Source organism: Carlito syrichta, unplaced genomic scaffold (genome assembly GCF_000164805.1).
Source record: "Carlito syrichta isolate Samal-C Ts95f unplaced genomic scaffold, Tarsius_syrichta-2.0.1 Scaffold314525, whole genome shotgun sequence".
Lineage (NCBI taxonomy): Eukaryota > Metazoa > Chordata > Mammalia > Primates > Tarsiidae > Carlito > Carlito syrichta.
In genome coordinates, this window is record NW_007258621.1 from 85,012 (window position 1) to 105,769 (window position 20,758).

At 39.8% G+C, this 20,758-nt stretch overlaps 1 protein-coding gene across 1 annotated transcript in view; it reads left to right on the forward strand.

Moving 5' to 3' along the window:
• ALPK1 (alpha kinase 1) overlaps window positions 1-20,758 on the forward strand; it is a 55,893-nt gene that overhangs the window by 21,960 nt on the left and 13,175 nt on the right. Inside the window, exon 3 of the mRNA XM_008071606.2 lies at window positions 11,437-11,635. Within this exon, the coding sequence (XP_008069797.2) occupies window positions 11,437-11,635 (199 nt within the window). The remainder of the gene's footprint in view (window positions 1-11,436; window positions 11,636-20,758) is intronic.

Sequence of the window (20,758 nt, forward strand, 5' to 3'; positions counted from 1 at the left end):
GTTGACAAGATCAGGTACATTCAGGGTGGTATGACTGTAGACAATAACACTGTTGACTGTTCCATGCAACCTGTGTGAAGTTCCACTATTTTAATTTCCCCGTATCTTATTTGTCATTAGTCACATTAGTAATTGAATTATATTTTAGATAAATTATAGAAGCTCTTTATTTATGAATCCTATGGTGAGTGTTTCCACCAAATAAAGACACTTTTATGTGAGTAACCATTCCTTAAGTTGACACTTTCTAGTTAGTAGTCTGGGATTTTTTTTTTTTTCCTAATAAGTGGTTTTACTAAAGCAAAGCTAACCCTCATTTATTAAACATTTATTTCTGCTGTGATTACATGAATGTAATGCTTGAATTATAAGATTCTAAAGTAAAAAATTTGTTCCATATTTTTCTCTATGCATAGTTGTAAAATTGTAACAGGCACAATTAGGCTTTTTTTTTTTTTTTTGAACCTCACTCTGTCACCCAGGCTGGAGTGCAGTGGCATGATCATGGCCACAGCAGCCTCGACTTGCTGGGCTCAGGTGAGCCTTCTGCTTCAGCCTTCCAAGTAGGTAGAACTACAGGTGGGTGCCACCATGCCCAGCTAATTTTTTTTTATTTATTGTAGAGACAAGGTCTCGCCAAGTTGCCCAGGCTAGTCTCAAATCTGTGGGCTCAGGCAATCCTCTTGCCTCAGCCTCCCAAAGTGCTGGGATTACAGGCGTGAGCCACCACACCCAACTACAATTAGGCTCTTAATCCTTTTAGTGATAATTATTTATTTAAGAACAAATAAAAGCCCTAGGGAAAAGAGCGTCCAAGCAGTTCTCTTTGCATTATGCGTCTGCCACTATTCTAGTATATACTTTTGGTTACAATGACAACAGCAATATTGATAAACTTAGATAAAAGCTTAAGGAAGCTGACTTAGGAGCTAGGCTACTGGGGTTCAAATTCCAGTGTTTCCCCTTATTAGCTTTGTCATCTTGGGCAAGTTACCTAAACTGTTGAATTTCCATTTTCCTACCTCCTTAATAGTGATAACAATAGTATCAAATTTCTAGATTATTTGGGGGATTAAATGAATGAACACAAGAACTAGTTAGTACAGTGCCCAGCTCTCAATCCATTGCAACTGTTGTTATTGTATGAGCTAACTGACAAAAGGACATGGCTTAGGGCCATATGGGATTGTTGTAGTCATGGGGTAAGCAGAGACTAAGTTCAAATACAGTAATCAGGCTTCTAAGGGAATCTTGCTCTCAGGACATCAAATCTGACTGTGCTATTGAAATATTGATTAACATGTATAAGCAAACTTTCAAAGAACGCAAATAACTTAACCTTCCAAATTGTATGTTTGTGAATCTGACTATTTTAACTTGTGAGTATCTCCCTCAATACCACCATTATTTTTTAAATAAGTAAAAAGAGAAAAAGGTAATCAATGATGTAGCTGTGAGAGGACCCCAGACTACAAAATTCTAATTGTCAGACTGACTACTTTCTTTATTGTCTTATCTTCAAGGCATATAAGGATATAGCGGTGAACAAAACAAAGTGCCTAGGCATTTGACATTCAATGTGAATGGAAAGCCTGCTTTGGTGGGAAGATGGAGAAAAAACAGATAAACATTGGATGTGTGTGTGTGTTTTAATATCAGAGAGTGATAAGGACTATGAAGACAAAGCAGAGTTACATGACAGTGCATGATTGTAGGTACTATTATTGCAGGGGAACAGTTAGAAAAGGCTTCTTTGAGGGGGTGACTGGAGCTCAGACCTGAATGCAGGGGTCATGCATGTAACTGAGGGAAAAGCATTGCAGACAGAAGGAACAGCAAGTACAAAGGCACAAAGACACATGTTTGACGTGTTGGAGGATGAGCAAAAAGGTTGGAGAATATTGAGAAGTGATGGAAATAATGTTTTGTCCTAAGCACATGGGTGAATGGAGTGTCATTACTGAGACAGAGAACACTAAGGAAGAAGAAAGAATGGAGGAGAAAATAAAGAATTCTGTTTTAAACATGGTAAGTTTGAGATCTCAACTGACATCCAAGTTGGGCTATTGTGGGTAATTCCATATACAAGTCTGCATTTCAAGAAAAAGACACAGGATGGTATTTAAATTTGGGATTCATCAACAGAGTTGATATCTGAGACCTTGGAACAGTCTGAGTACAGTAGAGAAAAGAAGCGGTTTTAAAACTGAAGCCTGGACCTTCAGCATTCAGAATCTGGGAAAAAGAATGATCAAGCAATTAGAGTAAGGAAGAGAACCAGGAATGTATGCAGTGCCAGAAACCACCTGAGTTTAGAAAGGATTGATTGGGATTGATTGGCTCAGCCAAACACTCCTAGAAGTTTGAGTAAGGTGATTAATAAATGGTCACTGGCTTTGTTGGTAATCTTGAAAAGAATCAATGCAGTAGAGTGTTGGTGATGAAAAATATAGATTTAAGAAAGAATGGGAAATAAGGAGGTGAAGGCAGTGGTCTCAAACACCTGGGCTCAGGCAATCCTTTCACCTCTGCCTCCCAAAGTGCTGGGATTACAGGTGTGAGCCACCATGCCCTGCAGGGTCATACATTTAAAGTGTCATGGTTGCATGGGATTTTTTTCCAGCCATTTTCACTTAGGTTGAAGCTCAACTTACATATAATTTTGGAATTTTAAGTGCCAATAAATAACACTTATCTTCCTCTCCTATGTTCAGAACCAATTGAAAGATAGATGCATAAAAGCAACCTTCATTATTATAAAATGGATAAGAGAATGTAGCTTTAGGTATTCAGGTGTGTGGGTTGGAAAATTCTTCACTACGGATTCATCTTATTGCTGGCAGACACCATGCAGACCAGGCCGAAAATTATCCTCTCATGCAGGTAAGCAGATTTGAAGAGAGGAGAAAGGAAGGTCAGAGCCAGGCATGCCACTCCCATCAGATAATTCATTCCATCTCCATCAGGGAGGGGAGAGTGAAGGGGCAAAAGAGGCTGGAAGGTCAGCCTAGCTCAGCAGTTCTCAACTCTGGCTGCTCACTGGAATCACCTGGGGATTGGTAAAAGAAACCAACGCCCAGATACACTCCTAGAGATTTTGATCTAACTTGTCTGGGATACCATCCGGACCTCTGGAGTTTTGAAAGTCCCACCAGGTGATTCTAACGTGAGTCCAAATTCTTTCTCAAACAATGCACATGTTTAGAATTTGCCAGACAAATACAACAGAGGCAGAAAGGGGTCAAGGGGTCAAGGACAGTTTTTAAAAAGTCATTACATGGATGTAGCATGGAATTTAAAGGGCACATGAGGACATGAAGGGACTGATGGGATAGTAAAAGACTGCAGTGCCAGTGGGTGGTGTGGATATCTTGGAAGGGTTGCAGAATTGTTGGAGTTGGACTACGGAGAAAGGGAGCTAGAAGAACAGGGGATAAAGATTAATAATCGAATGCTTGAATTAAGATTCTGACCAAGATGCTGTCAAAATGGCAAGTTCTAAGGCAAGTCTGACCATGGGAGTAGGTGACTGAGGTGGAGTGGAGAACATGATCACTAGAGAGATAAGGAAGTCATGGGTAAGAAAGACCAGTGTACTGGATGAATCATCAGCATGGGTGTTGAACTCACCGAGAAGGATGACTGGAGTCATGGTAGCCATGGCAACCTGGGGTCCAGAAGAGAGGTAAGGCATGAAGGTCCCCAGCTCCCAGGGGCCATGAGATTCACCAGGATCCTCGTGAGGGGTTGTCTATTTTCACTGTGCTTTCTTTTTCCTTTAACATGCTGTCCACTCCATCTATAGTAGATTTGGGAGAGGGCAAGAGAGAAGGCATGGAGAGATGATTTAAAATATTATCTTTAGGTATTGAGATGGAGAAAAAGCTTACAACTATCTTCCAGAAGTGTTTGAATCTGCATTTTCTGTTGGTAAAATGAAAGAGAAGCCAGTGAAATGTGAACAGATCCTGGGTATAAGCCTTAAAAAAGTTCAGTTTTTCCCTTCTCACTTCCTTGTCACATTTAGCGGGTGGACAGATATGGAGCACACCACGTTTAGTCTTCCATTGACCTTAAGTAGGCCTGTTTGACTAGTTCTGCTCTTACTCTCCTTTTACTGTTGAGCACAACTATACAGGTATCCATCACTTTTCATTTGTTTATTCTGCTAATTCCTCACCTCACGACATCCTCACCGACCTTCCATCTTTCTCTGCCGTTTTCCAACCCCCCGATTTACTATGCAGCAATAATTTCCCTTTACACTATTCCTGCCAATTGCAGTGCCAGATGGCTTCAGCTCTGAGCCCCCACACCCAGCCCCCCCTTGAGAACAGCTGCCATTGTCATTGCTGTGAACACATCGCGGCTTTGAACCCATAGTTGGGACCCAAACTTGGTGCTCGGCGTTGGGAGGGGCTAGCACTCATGCAAGAGACCATGAAAACCGCACACACTTTTCCTTGCTGCTGTTCAGCAAAAGCCCTTAGAAAAGGCTCTTTAGCATTTTTTCAATCATCTGTGTATCGAAATCTCATTGTGGAGTTTAATTCCTTTACCACCTGACCCAGCTTCCTAGCCATGCAGTTCCCTTTGTGCCTTAAACTCAATTAGAACCCCCTATTTCCCATCCTGAAAACAGATGTGAGAAAACAACTGTGTGTGTGTCTGTGTGCATGCATTTGTGAGCCTGTCTCTTTGAAAATCCTGGGCATTCTCCTATCCGCATCCACATATTTTTATTTCAACATGATCACACAAAAGGAAAAATACAATTTGGTGGCTGTTTGGGCAATCTGCCTCTTCAGGCAGCCTCTGAGGAAATAAAAGAAGTCTTTCTGTTCATTTTTGATCATGAGTTACTCTACATTCATCCCAACGCTAAAATTCTGTTATTTTGACACTCCCTAAAACGATCATGTTTTTGAGTCTTCTGTGACGGCAGGTCAGTCGTGGGCCTAAAAACTCCAACAAAAAGAATCCTGAATCAAATTCTGTGTAGACCAATATGCATTTCAAAGGCATTGCCCATGTAGTCAGTGGGTTAGGGTTTTTGTGTTTTCTTTTTCTTTCTTTTTTTGGGGGATGGGGGAGGGAGAGGGGCTCTCTTTCATGTTAATCTAATTGTGCATAACCCAGGCACATTTCACCATGTAGGGAAACTCTCTTTAGTGTCCCTTCCCTGCCACACACTCTGGTCTTCTTTCATGCCTCCCCTTCTGATGTCAGAGCGCTCCCCCGGAGTACATTTTGGGAAGATTCCCAGGATGGTGATGTATTCTGCTTTGCTGCTGAGGAATTTACTATCCCCTCCCTTGGCAGCAAATGAAAGTGGGTATTAATTTCTGAGAGTGCTGGTAGAAACACGAGAGAGGGGCTGCAAGAATGATACCCACCTAAATCTGTATGTAGCGCACAGCATGCCGCCATTTCAAAAGAGGGAGAGAAAAGAAACTGAAAAGAAAGAAAAGATTCTCCTGAGTTGACTTTTCTGCATTTTGCATCGTTAGGTCTTGGAGAGAGATGCAAGAGGTTTGGGCCCTGAACGGAGTTAAATTATGCAGCTGTGGGGATGCCAGGTCCTCTAGAATAGGATGCTTCGTTTAGATTTTCCACAATGCTATTGAAGTGCTTATTTTCCTCCTGAAGAGACACAAACAGATGCAAACTTCTGTAAACACTTTAGAAATGAATTCAGTGAGTTTGGCCTCTCAGCAGTGCTCAATAGCTGACAGAAAAATGTCTAATTAGTGCAAGTGGAAATAATAGGGCCACTTGGATTCTTTCCATCCTCCTCCAAGTCTACTTTTCCAAGGAACTCAAAAGCCCTTTTGTCTGGCAGGTCACCCTCTCTCAGGCTTTTGTGCTCCAATCTATTAAGAGTAGAAGGGGGAAAAATAGATTAGGCAATGTTCTCCGCTCAGATATATGGTGTGTTCTTGCGAGATGCAGAATGGGGTGTTTGCAGCATCAGTTTACAGGTGCTTGGGGAGGGATTCCTCCATTGGTGACAGCCAAAAGCAATTTGCACGTGCGTGCTGAGAAGGCTCCCTTTCAACAACCAGCTTTCCTTCATCAAATGCCCTGGAGCCTGCCCACTTTCCTTTTCCTTTCTCAGTGTCCAGTAACATCACTCCTCAGAGTTGGTGAAGAGAAGAAAGAGATTAAGAGAATTTAGAGGCTTAGCCATTTTCTGAGATAAACCTTATAGGTAGATGTTAAATGCATGACCCATTATTTCTGTTTTACTCTATTGAAGATTCCACTGAAATTTATATTGAGAGCCTATCTTTGCCTCCTGTTCATATGTTTTCATACAAGAGAGTGAGAATGAGCAACTTTTTTTTTTTTTTGAGTCAGGGGTCTCACTCTGTCACCCAGACCAGAGTCTAGTGGCACACTCATGGTTCACCACAACTTCAAACTTCTGGGTTCAAGGGGCCCTCCTGCCTCAGCCTCCAGAGTAGCTGGCACTTCAATAGCATACCACCACACCTGGCTAATTTTTATTTTTTATAGAGATGAGGTCTCAATATGTAGCCCAGGCTGATCTCAAACTCCTGGACTCAAGCAGTCTTCCCTCTTTGGGATTACAGACGTGAGTCACCATGCCAGGCTTTTTTCTATTTCATCATAGTGTTCTATGTCATTTATTAAGGACCCACAATCTGCCAAGCTCTGTGCTGAGCATTTGACCCACATTTCCTCTAGTCCTGAAGCAGCACTACAATAGATATTATCCACATTTCATGAGGTTATTGGGACTAGAGAGGATAAGCAACTTACTATGACAAATAAACGGTGGAGAGAGGAAACAGACCCAGATACCTATGGTTTCATCTTTTTTTTTTATCTCTATAAGTTTGATTTGGATCATTTTTTATATCTTCCACGTCTCTTCCTGTACCTAATTTTTATTCCACCTTCCTGAACATATGAAATACAATTATAATAACTGTCATTTTGCAACCACTTTCTATTGATTTTCTTTTTCTGTGCAATATGAACTTCTTTCATGCCTGGTAATTTTTGACTGGATGCCAGATATTATAAATTTTACTTTATTGGATGGTGAATATTTTATATGCCTATAAATATTCCTGAGCTTTTTTCTGATAATTATTCAAGTTAGAAGTTGTTTGATTCTTTTTAAGCTCGCTTCTAAACTTTAAGAGTTGAACAAGAGCAGTCTTACTCTTAGGCTAATTTTGTCTCTACCAAAGCAATATCCTTCTGAATATGCTACCCCATGTCCTGTGAATGACAAGATTTTTCTACTTTGGCTGGGGAAAACACAAGCTGTTGAGGCCTGAGGACTGTTTACTTTGCTCATTTCAGTGGTTTTTTTCTCCCAACCTTGGGTGCTTTCTCTCCCTCTATAGGCTGGTCAGTATGCTGCTGAGGACTCAGAGAGGACCCTCTGCAGATCTCTGAGCTTCTTGCTTTGTGCAGCCCTTTTCTTCTGGTACTCTGCTCTGTGAACTTTGGCTATGTTGACCTCCTCAGACTCCAGGGAGCTCCATTTTCTCAACTCAGGAAGGCTACTACACAGAGTGGGCCACTGGACTTACAAAGCATACTGGCAGTATGAGGAGTACCCAACTGCAGTGATTTGCCTCTAATTACCAAACCACCATTTGCTCATAGTAACAACTTTTGCTAGAGAATTTCAAAACATGGACATTAAAAGCTAACTTCTGGGAGGTTATCTTTTCTTTCTGTCATACATACATAACATGAACATTCTTTTCACTAGGAATTTGTTCTTATCTGCCACTGGTTTCTTTTTTTCTTTCTCAGAATTTTCTCATCATAATGAAGGATATGGGTTCCCTAGAGTCACTGCTTGGACTCAGTGGTGACTTCAGCCCTAGCTTTAAAGATCCAGTTTTTTGACAACAGACAGCACTCTTGGTGTTGTCCTGCTTGTTGGGCCCTTTACAATGTTTCTTTCTTAATTAAAAAAAAAAATCCAGCTTCTTATACCCAGATTAGATACCACTCCAGATTACCTTGATTAGGCCACAGGAGGAAAGCAGAAGACAAACCGACACTCAAAAGACTTATGTGACTTAAGTGCAGACAGATGTAAAGAAAAATCCCACTGTTGGTGGGATTATAAAATAGTATAAACTCTTAGTTGGAAGGAACAAAAGCTCAATCAAGTACATTTATAAAAGGGGGAGTAGGTTATTATGAAAATTCAAATGGTATAATCAAGAAGACATGCTAACTCCTAGAACAACACTTACAAAGAGGTGAAATTAGATTCAGAGTCATCATCCTAAGATCTTGTCCATAAATGTGGCTTAGCTAGACTCCATTTCCTATCCTGCAAGAATAGCCCAATTCTTTCTACATTTCTCAGTTTCAGATTGATAAATTCATTTTTTAAGCCAGGCCACAAAGCTACGGGTCAGGCTATTCTTGATCAAGTGCCCTTGATCCTGTGGTGGGTTGTGAAGAAAAGTGCCAAGACAAAGTAGCAAAATACATGACAAATTCAAAGACAGGGGCTGTGGTCAGAGCAGATTTCCTTAAAGAGGGTTATGATGTACCTTTGAAAGGCCATGGTTAATGTCAGGGTCTTTGGGAAGATCCAATAAGTATTAACATATCCCTTTTCTGCTCCTGGATACCAAGCAAATTGAGAAATAAAACAAAAGAATTAAGCTACAAGAGATGAAATATTAGCTTCCATTCGGATAAAGGCTAAGTTAGACGATACAGCTTTGTATAAGAACATAGGGAACCTGCTAGCTGAACCCCAGAATTCCCCATTCACTCAGAGGAATCACTGGGCCAGGCAGAACAGCCCATGGAGTGTGGCTTACTAGATAACACTTATGATATAGAAAAGCAGAACAGTATTCCTGTTTCCCTTAGACAGCTTGTTCCCAAGAGAAAAAAGGGAGGAGAGAAACCATACATGCCCAATTTATTCTTCTCAAATTTACCAGTAAGATTAGTCACTCCACCCCCTGTAGAGCAGAGTGAGTAAAGGGGCAGAGAGAGGGCTGGAGTGCTGAAATAATTGAGCTCCCTTAGCATGGAAGGAAACAACAAGAGGGGAGAAGAGATATTCTCCCCAACAATTGGCATCTCTGTCACAATAAGTACAATGATTGGCTTAGAACAAAAAGATAAGTACAGTGAAAATTTTCAAATTTATTAATAATAAACACATTGACATTTAAGTTATTAAGTTATTTGCTTAATAAACACATTGATAGTTTTAAAGTCTTAACAAGTTAAGAAAGGATCAGTCTGAAAGAAAAGGGTTATTGTGCTGGTTAATGGTAGGCATTACCTGATTGATGAATGCCCCTAAATGTGAATGTTCCAGTGTATATTCAGTGCTGGAAATCATCATGAAAAAAAGGAAAAAATATAAACTGAATAATGCAAATAAATACCATAGATAAAATCCTGGAATGGACCAGATGTAAAAGTTCAGGCCAATTTTACTCAGAAATATGCAAGTATCAAATTAAAATTCTAAAAGAGCCATTCCAGCTATTCCAACTCATGCTTATAATTCCAGCAGTTTGGGAAGCCAAGGTGGGAGGATTGTTTGAGGTCAGGAGATCAAGACCCTCATCTCTACAAAGATTTAAAAATTGACCAGGTGTTCTGGCACATGCCTGTAGTCCTAGCTACTCAAGAGGCTGAGGTGGGAGGATCACTTGAGTCCAGGAGATCAAGGTTACAGTGAGCTAGGATATAAAATAAAATAGAATAATAAAATAAATCTATTCTATTATATTTTGAAAAGCAAACACTACTATCTACCACATAAATATATTATCTCCTAGTTTCAGTTTGTTAAACTGAACCATGTTTAGACAAGCAACTGCAACAATACTGATTGCACGTATGGCATTTATTAACATAGTTATGAGTATCAGGTTATTAATCTCTAACTCCTCCAGCTTTCCTAATCAAGAGTCAGAACAACAAGGGGTGTGACCATGTGGGATCTGGACCCCAGAGCTTAGTCGAAGGTCATGTGACCATGACACATTACTGAACCTCTCTGCATCTCAGTTTCTCATCTATAAAATGTTAATAATAATAATAGAAGATGCCTCTCAGGAGTGCTGTGAGTTAGTGCATATAAAGCACTTAGCACTGTACCTGGCACTTAGTTTTGCCCAATAAGTGTCAGTGCTCATGATTATGTGATAAAGAATGCAGTGCTTAGTGCAACAATATTGTAGAAGGAAAATGAGTGAAAAACACGCAAAAGTCACTCAGTTTGATGTAGTTTAGCATATAATGACAACAGTGTTGGGTGACATACTCATTTATGCCACTGGCTTCAAAACAACTAAATCAAAGGTCTTCCGTGTAACACGCTAACAGAGCAAAAGATGATAATGTTTTCCCATAAAAACTTGCCTCATTTATTTCTACTTCTCACTCTGTGTTAGACTTCCATTTCATGTCTTTTTTTTTTTCTTATTTTATCCATTAACCAAGCATGATAATATTGATCAAATTTAACATATTTCCTAAAATTTCACATTTCTGGCATGGCATGGTGGTTCACACCTGTAATCTCAGCACTTTGGGAAGCTGAGGTGGAAGGATTGCTTGAGTCCAGGATTTGGAGACCAGCCTGAGCAACATAGCCCGACCTTATCTCCAAAACATCAAAAAAAATTAGCTGTTTGTGGTGGCACACGACCATAGTCCCAGTCACCCAGGAGACTGTGGCAGAAGGATCCCTTGAGCCCAGGAGGTCAAGGCTTCAGTGAGCTGTGATTGTGCCAGTCACGACACCCCAGCCTGGGCATCAGAGTAAGACCCCAACTCAAAACAAAATCATATTTCTTCTTAATTAAAATGTAGGCAATAAGTGAAGCAGAGAATCATGAATGAATTCTCCCAGATGTAACAATGACTTAAATAAGAAAGCAGCAGAACAATATGTTTAGTGTGAACTCATTTGTGTGTGGCGGGGGTGGGGAGGGAAGGATGGGAGAGAGAAGCAAAGCAAGACAAATCAATGAATGTCTAAGAAGTTTCTGGAAGGATCTTCTCTCCCAAATCGTTATCAGGGAAAGTAGGACTAAGACTAAGGGGAGGAGAGGGAAGAAATAGGATAAGGAGTGGGGAAACTAGGGACATTTTTCATTTTCACCTATATACTTTTATATTGTTTGTATTTTTAACAGGAAATATGCATTGATCACTTTATAATTTTAGAAATGTAATGAGATGGAATATTGTTTTATCCTACACGTGAGATGGACTTTTCCTTATTTCCTTCCTTTTGGTTCAGTCACCTGATAGAGAATGTTTCTCTTCCTAGTTATGGGTCTTGTTCTGTCATGATGAAAATACCCAAAAGCCTAAGCGTGGTCCTATGCCTGCCGGCCTCTTTGGGGGCATGTCTGCCTGACTTCTCATGTCCCACGGCCGTCCCTCCAGGTGTCTTTGCGGGCCTGCATCCTCGCCCAGGACTGCGCTGAGGCGGCGGCGGTTGTGTTCTTGGTGGACCGGTTCCTGTATGGGCTCGACGTCTCTGAAAAGCTCCTGCAGGTCGCCAAGGGCCTCCACAAGCTGCAGCCGAAGACGCCCATCGCCCCGCAGGTGGTCATTCGCCAAGCCCGCATCTCGGTGAACTCAGGTGGGCTCCCTCGCACCCGCCTCCCCCCAGCGCCCAGAGTTGTCTGGGCTCAGGACCGCTTCCCTCAGGAGCTACTTGGCCTTGCGAGGGGCCTTGGGCACCCAGGCCCTGTGTGCCATCCTTCCGAGCCCGGGATCCCCTCCCCCGCCCGCCGCCGTGCCCTTCCACCCGCCTCTCTGCCAGCACAAAGGCCCTGGCATAAAGGGTTTCAGAGCCAAAAGCAGTAGAGAAAATTGTGAAAGGGTGTGGAAAATACTAATTGGAGCTTTTGTCTTCTAACAAATCTGTCCTGCTGCTTTCAAACAGGGGTATCTGAATTGCTATACTTCTGACCAAGAGCCTTTAAAAAGCAGATTAGAATTCTACTATTTTCTCTTAGCTCTCCTGTCTCCTTTCTGTAGGGCCACTTGACTAAGCCAACAATAGAGCTGACAAACCCACTGAAGTAATTTGAGGGGTTTTTTTTCATCATTCAGAACACCGGTACAGTACCTGATTAGGTCTTAAAGTATCTTTTTTTCCCCCCTGTCACTTTGAATGAAATGAAAAATAAGGCTGACATTCTAACTTAAGATGTGGCGTGGAGGGGGATTGGAGGGGGAGATTGCTATGCATTACAGCAAAATCCACTTCCATAGAATTCTTGAATTATTTAAATTGCCGATTGCCATTAGATTTAATGTGTAGCCTGCTATTCTCGTTTCCAAGAATGAAAGACTGAAGGATGAAAAGAGATGGCAAAGTTGCCCCTTTCAGAAAGTGGACTGACTCTTTTTTTTATTATTCTTGGTTTTAGCTTTTGCTGTTATTTTAATAACTCTGGTCTTTAAGAGGTTAAAATCTCTTTACTTCGTTTCCTTTGAAAAGGAACTGCACTAGCCATGCTAAATAGAACAACTGCTGAACGCAGAGACAAAAGGACATGGGAGAAATGGGCTTGTGGAGGTTAACTTTTCAAAAGCCCAAGTTCATTCACTGCGACTGTGTATAAACTGTGTTCACATCTTACTATTTACCTTTCTAGAGTAACTGCAGGTGCAGAGTTGAACTTAGGGAAAAAAATTATTCTTTCAACTGTCCCTGATAGTATTTATAACATTGGGACATGAGAGAACCCTAATAATGGATGTTCCTCATGATGGTGTCTGATGGCAATGATGTCTGATCAGACCATTCTCTGGGGGGGACAGAGTGTGCAGGCAGGGTTCTAACGTTGGCTCTCATCCAGAAGAACTTGGAACAGAGATCATGTAGCATATTTTGTGACAAGCAGAATTGCTATATTGTAACCTGAAAATGGAGACCAAATGGTAAGCAGGTATATTGTTAGCTTTGCTTTTACACAGTACAATTAATCTTCTAGATTTCCTTTTCTGTTGGTTTTGTTCTGCTATTTCTCTCATGTTTCTATCCAAGGTGGTATAGACTTTTCCTCCTGATATTGGATAATATGATCATAAATAGGATGCTCCTCTGCTCACATTATCATATGCCTAGGATAAAGGTCCTAGATCTTATTCCCCAACAGTTGGAGTTGCCTTTTCCCCCAGAGACAATACCAGAAGTGTCACAGGAAGACAAATGTAGCCTCAGCATTAAGTCTTCTATGTGTAAATATCTGCCCAGAAAGATCTCCTCAGCCTCCACCAACACTGGGTGTCTCAGAGAGAAAGGGACTGGAATTCAGAGTAGGGGTAGAGTTTAAGGGTAAGGGAAGAAGAAAGTAGGCTCTCAGACCCAGCACTCAGGAATCCTGGGGTAGAGAATTGAGAGAACGTATACAATACAATAGGGGATAAGAAGGAAAAACAAAGGTAATAAGAGAGGACAGCTTGGTTTTAATATTACCCACAGATCCCACCCTTCTTGGTATCTACCACCACAGGATTCCAAAAGGTCAAACCTTCAAATAGTGGGATGTGAGAGGCAAGAGAAGACTTCCTGGACCTGTCCAGCTCACTCTTTCCTGAAATTAGGAAACAAAACCTTTCAAACTACAGTTAGAGATAAAGACTCAAGCTACAAATTTCTTCAGCATAGAGAAGAAGTGCAGAATCTTCTCCCATAACAAATTCATAAATATGGTGAATTATAGATTTGGGCCAGGCGTGGTGGCTCACACCTGTAACCCCAGCACTTTGGGTGGCCAAGGTATGTGGTTTCTTAAGCCCAGGAGTTCAAGACCAGCATGGTTGACACAGCAAAACCTCCTCTCTTTAAAAAAAATTTTAAAATTCACCAAGTGTGGTGGCATGCGCCTGTAGTCCCAGCTACTCAGGATGCTGAGTTGAAACGATTGCCTGAGCCCAGGAGGTCGAGGCTGCCATGAGCTGTGATCAGCGTGAGCATGCCACTGCAGTCTAGCCTGGGCAACAGAGTAAGATCCAACTAAAAAAAAATAAAAAGATTTGTAAGGACTTGAAACATAGACGGTATTTAAAGTTAGAGCGGTAGACTACTGCTCATGACATTTATAACAAAAGGAGTTTATACGGGCACAGTCCTAAGAGAAGTTATTGTCATTTTAATCCCTAGGCAACATAAGGGACAGTTAGTTGCCTTGTGTTCACATAAAAAGTGAAATATTTGCATAAAACTTGAATTCTTAAAGGTTTACACAGGCTATGAAAGGGGTCTAAAAAGTTCCATCAGCCTGCTCAGAGAAGTTGCAAAGTAGATTGCTCTCTCCCCAAGCTCTAGGGTGGAGGAAAAACAAACAAACAAACAAAAAAATTCCAAAAAGAAATATAAATCTCAAGTCTATGCCAAATTTGGGTGTGGAATCTAAATGTATCCTCTCCACAAAGCAGGGAATCCCCAACCAAATAATTGACAAAGAAGAAAGAGAAAAAAAAAAAAAAACAGTTCAAGACTGAAATTTCTGGGGCCCAGGAGAAGATCAAATGCAAAACTATGCTCTAGAGAAATATCCACACCCTGGGGGGATGGGAATCTCACAGGAAAATATTATTGACCGAAGAAAACCTTATATTAAAATTTACAAGCAGCCAAAGGAAATGAAATGTGAGAGAGTAATAGTATATACAACAAAGAGGGAAAGTGCACTTCAAACAAAAGGAAACACAAATGTAGGACAACCTAACAGACGCATAAGGTCTTAAAAAGATATGTCTAAAAGAATAGAACATAACAGGAAAAGAAAGTAAATTTACAAACTTGAAAAAGAACTGAATAGAACGTTAAGCAATTAAAAAAAATACAGCAATTGAGATAATAAATCAATGTGCTTGTCAGAAAGCTGATGAGGAATTACCCACAAAATAGGCAAAGCATACAATTTTGTTTGTTGTAGTTTCAGGATACAGGAATTTAATCACATAACCATATCCAGAGAAAGCAGAAAACCCACCATCCCTCCACTTGGTGAGATGAGCTTCTGGCATTTCAGGTACTAATAAGGTACCCATCTGCCAAACACACCGCTTCACTGGGTGACTGCAATAAATAAATCATCAGAAAAATGAAATAAAAGATATAAAAATGCAAATATAAAGTATTTATTATTAGCTTTGAACATTATAAGATTATTTTGGCGAATGACTATAAAAATTTATAAAATTTATAAATGCCGTCTCTTAGTTTTTTTAATCTCAATTCAGACCGGTAACAAAAAGATACCAATAGTAACACTCCAGAGCATACTTCCAATGTCTCTCAATCCCCTGGAGATCTTGTTAAAATGCAGATTCTGATTCAGTAGGTCTGTAGTGTGACCATAGATCTTGCATTTCTAACCAGCTCAGAGATGACACTTATGTGCTGTTGTATGAACCTTACCTGACTGGTAATGGATGATTTAAATATTTTGTGCCTGGCTCTCTGCTTAGTACAATGACTGCTAATAACCTAAAATCAAGGGAAGTTTCCTAGGGCCAGTTTCTCAGGTGTTGTAACCCTTTAACTGACATACCTGAATGTATTCTTGAAATAAGGTTAACAGCAAGGATAAAATTACAGAACTAGAAATTGTATTCCAAGAAAATATTGAGAATGAGGCACAGAGAGTTAAGTAGATGAAAAAACAAAAGGAAAACTTTAGAAACTCAAATAAAGTGGAAAAAAAGCACAGAAGCATAATAGGACTTCCAGGAGGATTAACTAGATTCAGAATTGGATGAAAATATAAATTTTTACATTATGAATGTATATCTAACTTTGGGAGAAACAAAATTTAAAGAAACTCACACCTAGAACATACCTAATGTGGTAAAACTATAGAAAATCAAACAATGAGAGTATCTTAAAGGAAACAGAGCAAAAAGACAGATTAACATAGGAAGTGTATTTAGACTAACAAAAACTATCTTAATAGTAGTAACAGAGTCCAGAAAGCAAAACTGAGAATAAATAGCTTTTCACCTAGAATATTATACCTAGCAAAATTATTATTTAAAAGTGAGGACAAAATAGACATTTTCAGACAATACTAAAAATATTAATTACTCTTAAGACATCTCTCTCTCTCTCTCTCTCTCTCTCTCTCTCTCTCACACACACACACACACACACACACACACACCTACCAGGATGTATTTTTCTAAGGAGGCAATTGAACCTGGAGAGATGGAGTGAGAAATGCAAAAAAAAAAAAAAAGGATAAAGGATTTGGTAAATACACAGGCTAATTTAAATAAAATTCAAAGAAAAGGAAATTGTATAGGATGCAAAAATCTTTAAATATTATCAAATTGACCAGCATTGTATTAAATTAATAACACATTATAATCAAGGAAGGTTTGCTTATTCCAGATATGTAAGGACAGTTAAATATTTTTAAATCAATTCATTTGATTCACCACATGCACAGAATAAAGAAGAAAAACAATGTGCTCAATTAAATTGTTAAAAAATAGTTAATAAAATATTCAACACATTTAGGTTTAAAATGCAAACTAGAGATAGAAGTGTGATGAGGAGACAGAAACCACACAGTAATTCAAGTAAGGAAATTTTAATATAGAGAATGACCAACTACATCAGTGGATTAGAGTAGTGAAGGCTTGGTTAGTGAGAAGTAAACAGAACTCTAAAGAGCACAGGATTGCAATGATAAGGAGAAGCCATTATTCCTTGGACTGAGAACACCCACGAAAGAGCTCCCTGTCTTCACACCTAGGCAGACCAGGGCTGAAATCAAAACCTTGTTAGAGAAGGCACAGCCATGGCTCACTGCACAGCTGAGAAGTCATGGAGATTTCATGTCAGCAGAACTTGCTGGAAACCCACCTTCTGAGTGCTGGGGAAAGGCATCCACAGGGAGGTGCTGTACCTTGGAACTCACCACAAAGCTACCTGTACAGAGTGCCAGGGGAAACCGTTCCTGGGATTTGCCTAACTGGCAGCAATCCACTGTAGAGTCACCTGAGAGGATGCAGGAAGGAGCCACTGACTGCTGGGTCCTGCTGACGTCTGCACACTGATGACACATATGCTGCAGAAGTCACCTGTGTTGCAGAGGTCAGGCACTGAAGAAGTCGTGCACGTGTTGGGAGTCTGACAGGAGAAGCACAGAAAATCAGGAAGAGAAGCACCTTCCTCACGCAGTGTCCCTCCACACTCTGTAATGACAAAGCTTACCCATGATGCCAGTTGAAGGAGAAATATTTACAAGGTCTATTCCCATTATCACAAAGCAGATATTGAAGGGTGATTGGAAATGAAATACAACAAATTGATAACTGAATAAGAAGCAAGAAGGAACTTTTTGTTGTTTTAGTCAGGGTCCCACTCTATTGCCTAGGCTGGAGTGCAGCAGCACAATCACAGCTCACTGCAGCCTCAACCTCTTCACCTCAGGCGATCCTTCTGCCTCAGCCTCTTGAGTAGCTGGGACTACAGATGTACACTACCATGCCTTTTTGTAGAGATGGGGTCTCGATATATTGCCCACGCTGGTCTCAAACTCCTGGGCTCAAGCTATCCTCCCACTTTGACCTCCCAAAGTGCTAGGATTACAAGCGTAAGCCATTGTACTTGGCCGCAGGAATTTTCTTAACCTGATAAAAAGAAGCTACTGAAAACCTCCAGCAAAACTAATAATGAAAAATTGTAAAGATTCCTTTTAAAGTCAGGTCGAGAAAAAAATACACTTTATTATCACTCCTATTTGATACTGACCCTGAAGTCCTCCCAAAGCAATAAGATATGAAAAAGAAATAAAAGGTACAAAGATTAGAAGTAAATCAATGCAATTATCATTATCTGTAAGCAATCCAATTGCCCACATAGAATACTCCAAGAAATCCACAGATTAGTTAGTGGAATTAAGAGTTGAATAAGGGCAATATTTTTTTTTAAAGAGGTGGGGTACAATTCAGGGTTAGGTATACAAATGTTCATTATGCAGATACCCTTGTTGATGAGTTGTGTGCCTCCCTCCCCTGGCAAATTCCCACTACTGCCAATCCCACAAGGGTAATATTTTTAAATGCCCATTCTTATATGTTGACAACAATCAAATTAGAAAATCTAACTTTTTTAAAATATAACTTTTAAGAAGAGCGGTTGCTTTAATAAAATTCAGTCATTCAGGTATTTCATTTTATTTCTCTCCTTCTAAATACATTAGTATGAATAAATTTTATCAGCCCCTAAATCATAATGTAAAATTCTGGGTTTTTTATTTTATTTTTCCTTTTTTTTGTTATTCTTTTCTTCTTTTTTTGACAAATATGTGTTGAAAGGCTGCTATATGCTAAGAATTGCATTAGGCCTTAGGATAGTTATGAAAACGATCAAGGTCTATTACCTACAAGTGGTTCAAGTTAGGGGAGGAGATAGACTCATAAATAAATTTTAAAAGATAGTAAAATAATGAGGTTTCAAAATAGAGAAGGAGGAAGGGAAGGAGAGAGGAAGGGAGGGAGGAGGGGTGGAAACTTTTTTTAAAAATCGGTAAAGGAAAAGAGAAGGTAGGAAACTCTAAAAACTGCAAAAAGATTACTTTGTGCTGCATGTTCTTTTCTTGAAGACAGAAAAAGAGTACAAGCAAAGAAAATTATACCCTGCATGGCTAAAAACAGTCCGTAATATACAAAAATATCATGTTGTGCAATTAATCTGAAATACTGGTCACACTGGTAGCAGTTTAATATAGGCGAGCGTTTGGACTTTCGTGGCCGGCTGCCTTGAGGAATTGCATATCTTTTGATGATGCTATTTAACCTCTGTAGAGTCCATTTCCTCATCTGTGAAATGAAGATAATAGAGTACATAATTTATATATATGTATAATTTAGAACAACGTCCACCACATAGTACACACAATGAATGCTGGTTCTTGTTTTTCTTATTACCTTGAAGATAGGGACTCTGTCTTGTTCAACATTCAGTCTCCAGCTCTTAGCACATCCCGGGACAATTCAAACATTTGTTTGAACGAATGACAAATATTTATTGAGCATCTGCTCTGTTAGAGGCACGTAGGACAGAGGAGTGAACAAAATGGATAAAACCTGCTGCTGTCTTGGTTTTTACATTTCTATTGGGAAGATAGGCAATAAACAAATAATTAAAATTATACTGCGTCTTACAGCAATAAATGCCAAAGAGAAAAATAAAGCAGAGAAGATGAGGGAGCAGAGGATACTAGTGCTTTGGTTATCCTTTGCTTCACAACGAACCACTCCCAAAACTTAGATTCCTAAAACAATGTGATCCCAGTTCATGTTCTGGCCACAACAATTCGCAATCCTTCTCACATCCAAAATGCACTTACTCCTCCCTCAGACCCTCGTGCTTTGAAGGCATTCAGCTCAAAGTTTAGGATCTCATCCTCTGAATCAGGTGTAGGGACAAATAAGTCTCCTCAAGTGCTGCTTCTGCTTCTCACCAAGACTTGTAAACTAAAAGACAAGTGACAGCCATACCCTTGATTTGATCGTGACCCTCAGAACTCATTTTACTGCCAATGCCCTGAAATTGATCTTTTTCCCCGAGTTTTAATTTATTTTTGGAATGTCTTGCTGGCTGTAAAAATATTCTATACCACTTAACTTCAGTCAGGATGGCCATCATCAATAACTCAAAAAACAACAGATGCTGGAGAGGATGCTGGGAAAAGGGAACACTTCTGCACTGTTGGTGGGAGTGTAAACTAATACAACCTCTGTGGAAAACAGTGTGGCAATTCCTAAAAGATCTAAAACTCAACCTTCCATACGACCCCGCAGTCCCCCTACTGGGAATTTACCCGGAGGAACTCAAATCAGTCTATGAAAAAGATACCTCACATGCATGTTTATCGCAGCATTGTTCACGATAGCAGAAATATGGAATCAGCCGTGCTGCCCATCAAAAGAGGACCAGATTTTTTTAATGTGGTACCTATACATGATGGACTATTACGCAGCCATAAAGAAGGACAAAATTATAAACTTCACAGCAATCCACAGGGACAACTCACATCTCAGGTAGAAAGATTCAGAGGCTGTAATGCTGCGTGATCTATCACAGAAACAAAGAACCAAGTATCACAAGTTTTCACTCATAAGTGGACCTTGAACAATTATTGTAATACTATAAGAAAAGGATTGTCAGTAGTGGGAAAACTGCTTGGGGCTGGGGAACACTTCATCAACAAAGTGAACCTGCAAAGTGAACATTTGTATTGTACCCCACATCTTTAAAATTTTAAAAAAACCTATTCTGGGGCTTTCATGTTTTCTCTAAATCCTGATTTAAAATAAATTACCATAGCCCCTTCTTATTCACAGGGGATACGTCTCAGTACCTCAGTAGATGCCTAAAACCAATATAGTACCAAATTCAATTGTCATCAGTTGGAACATGTAGGTTCAAGTCTTCCACCCACAAACTTAACAACTTTTCCATCTAAATTAAACACTTAATTAATCACTGTGATTGTTACTTTTCTACCTTGAGGTGTGACAGCAAAACTAGCACACATTTCTTTCTCCTTTACCACTGTTGGATAAAAGATACATCTTCACAATATATCTTAGCAACCTCAGCATATGATTTGTTTTTTAATTTTGTTATTAAGTAAAGAACTTTCACCTTTTCACTTAAAGGAAGCATTTCACAGCTTTTCTTTGGCATATCCGAATTGCCAGCACCACTACTCTTGTTCTTTGGAGCCAT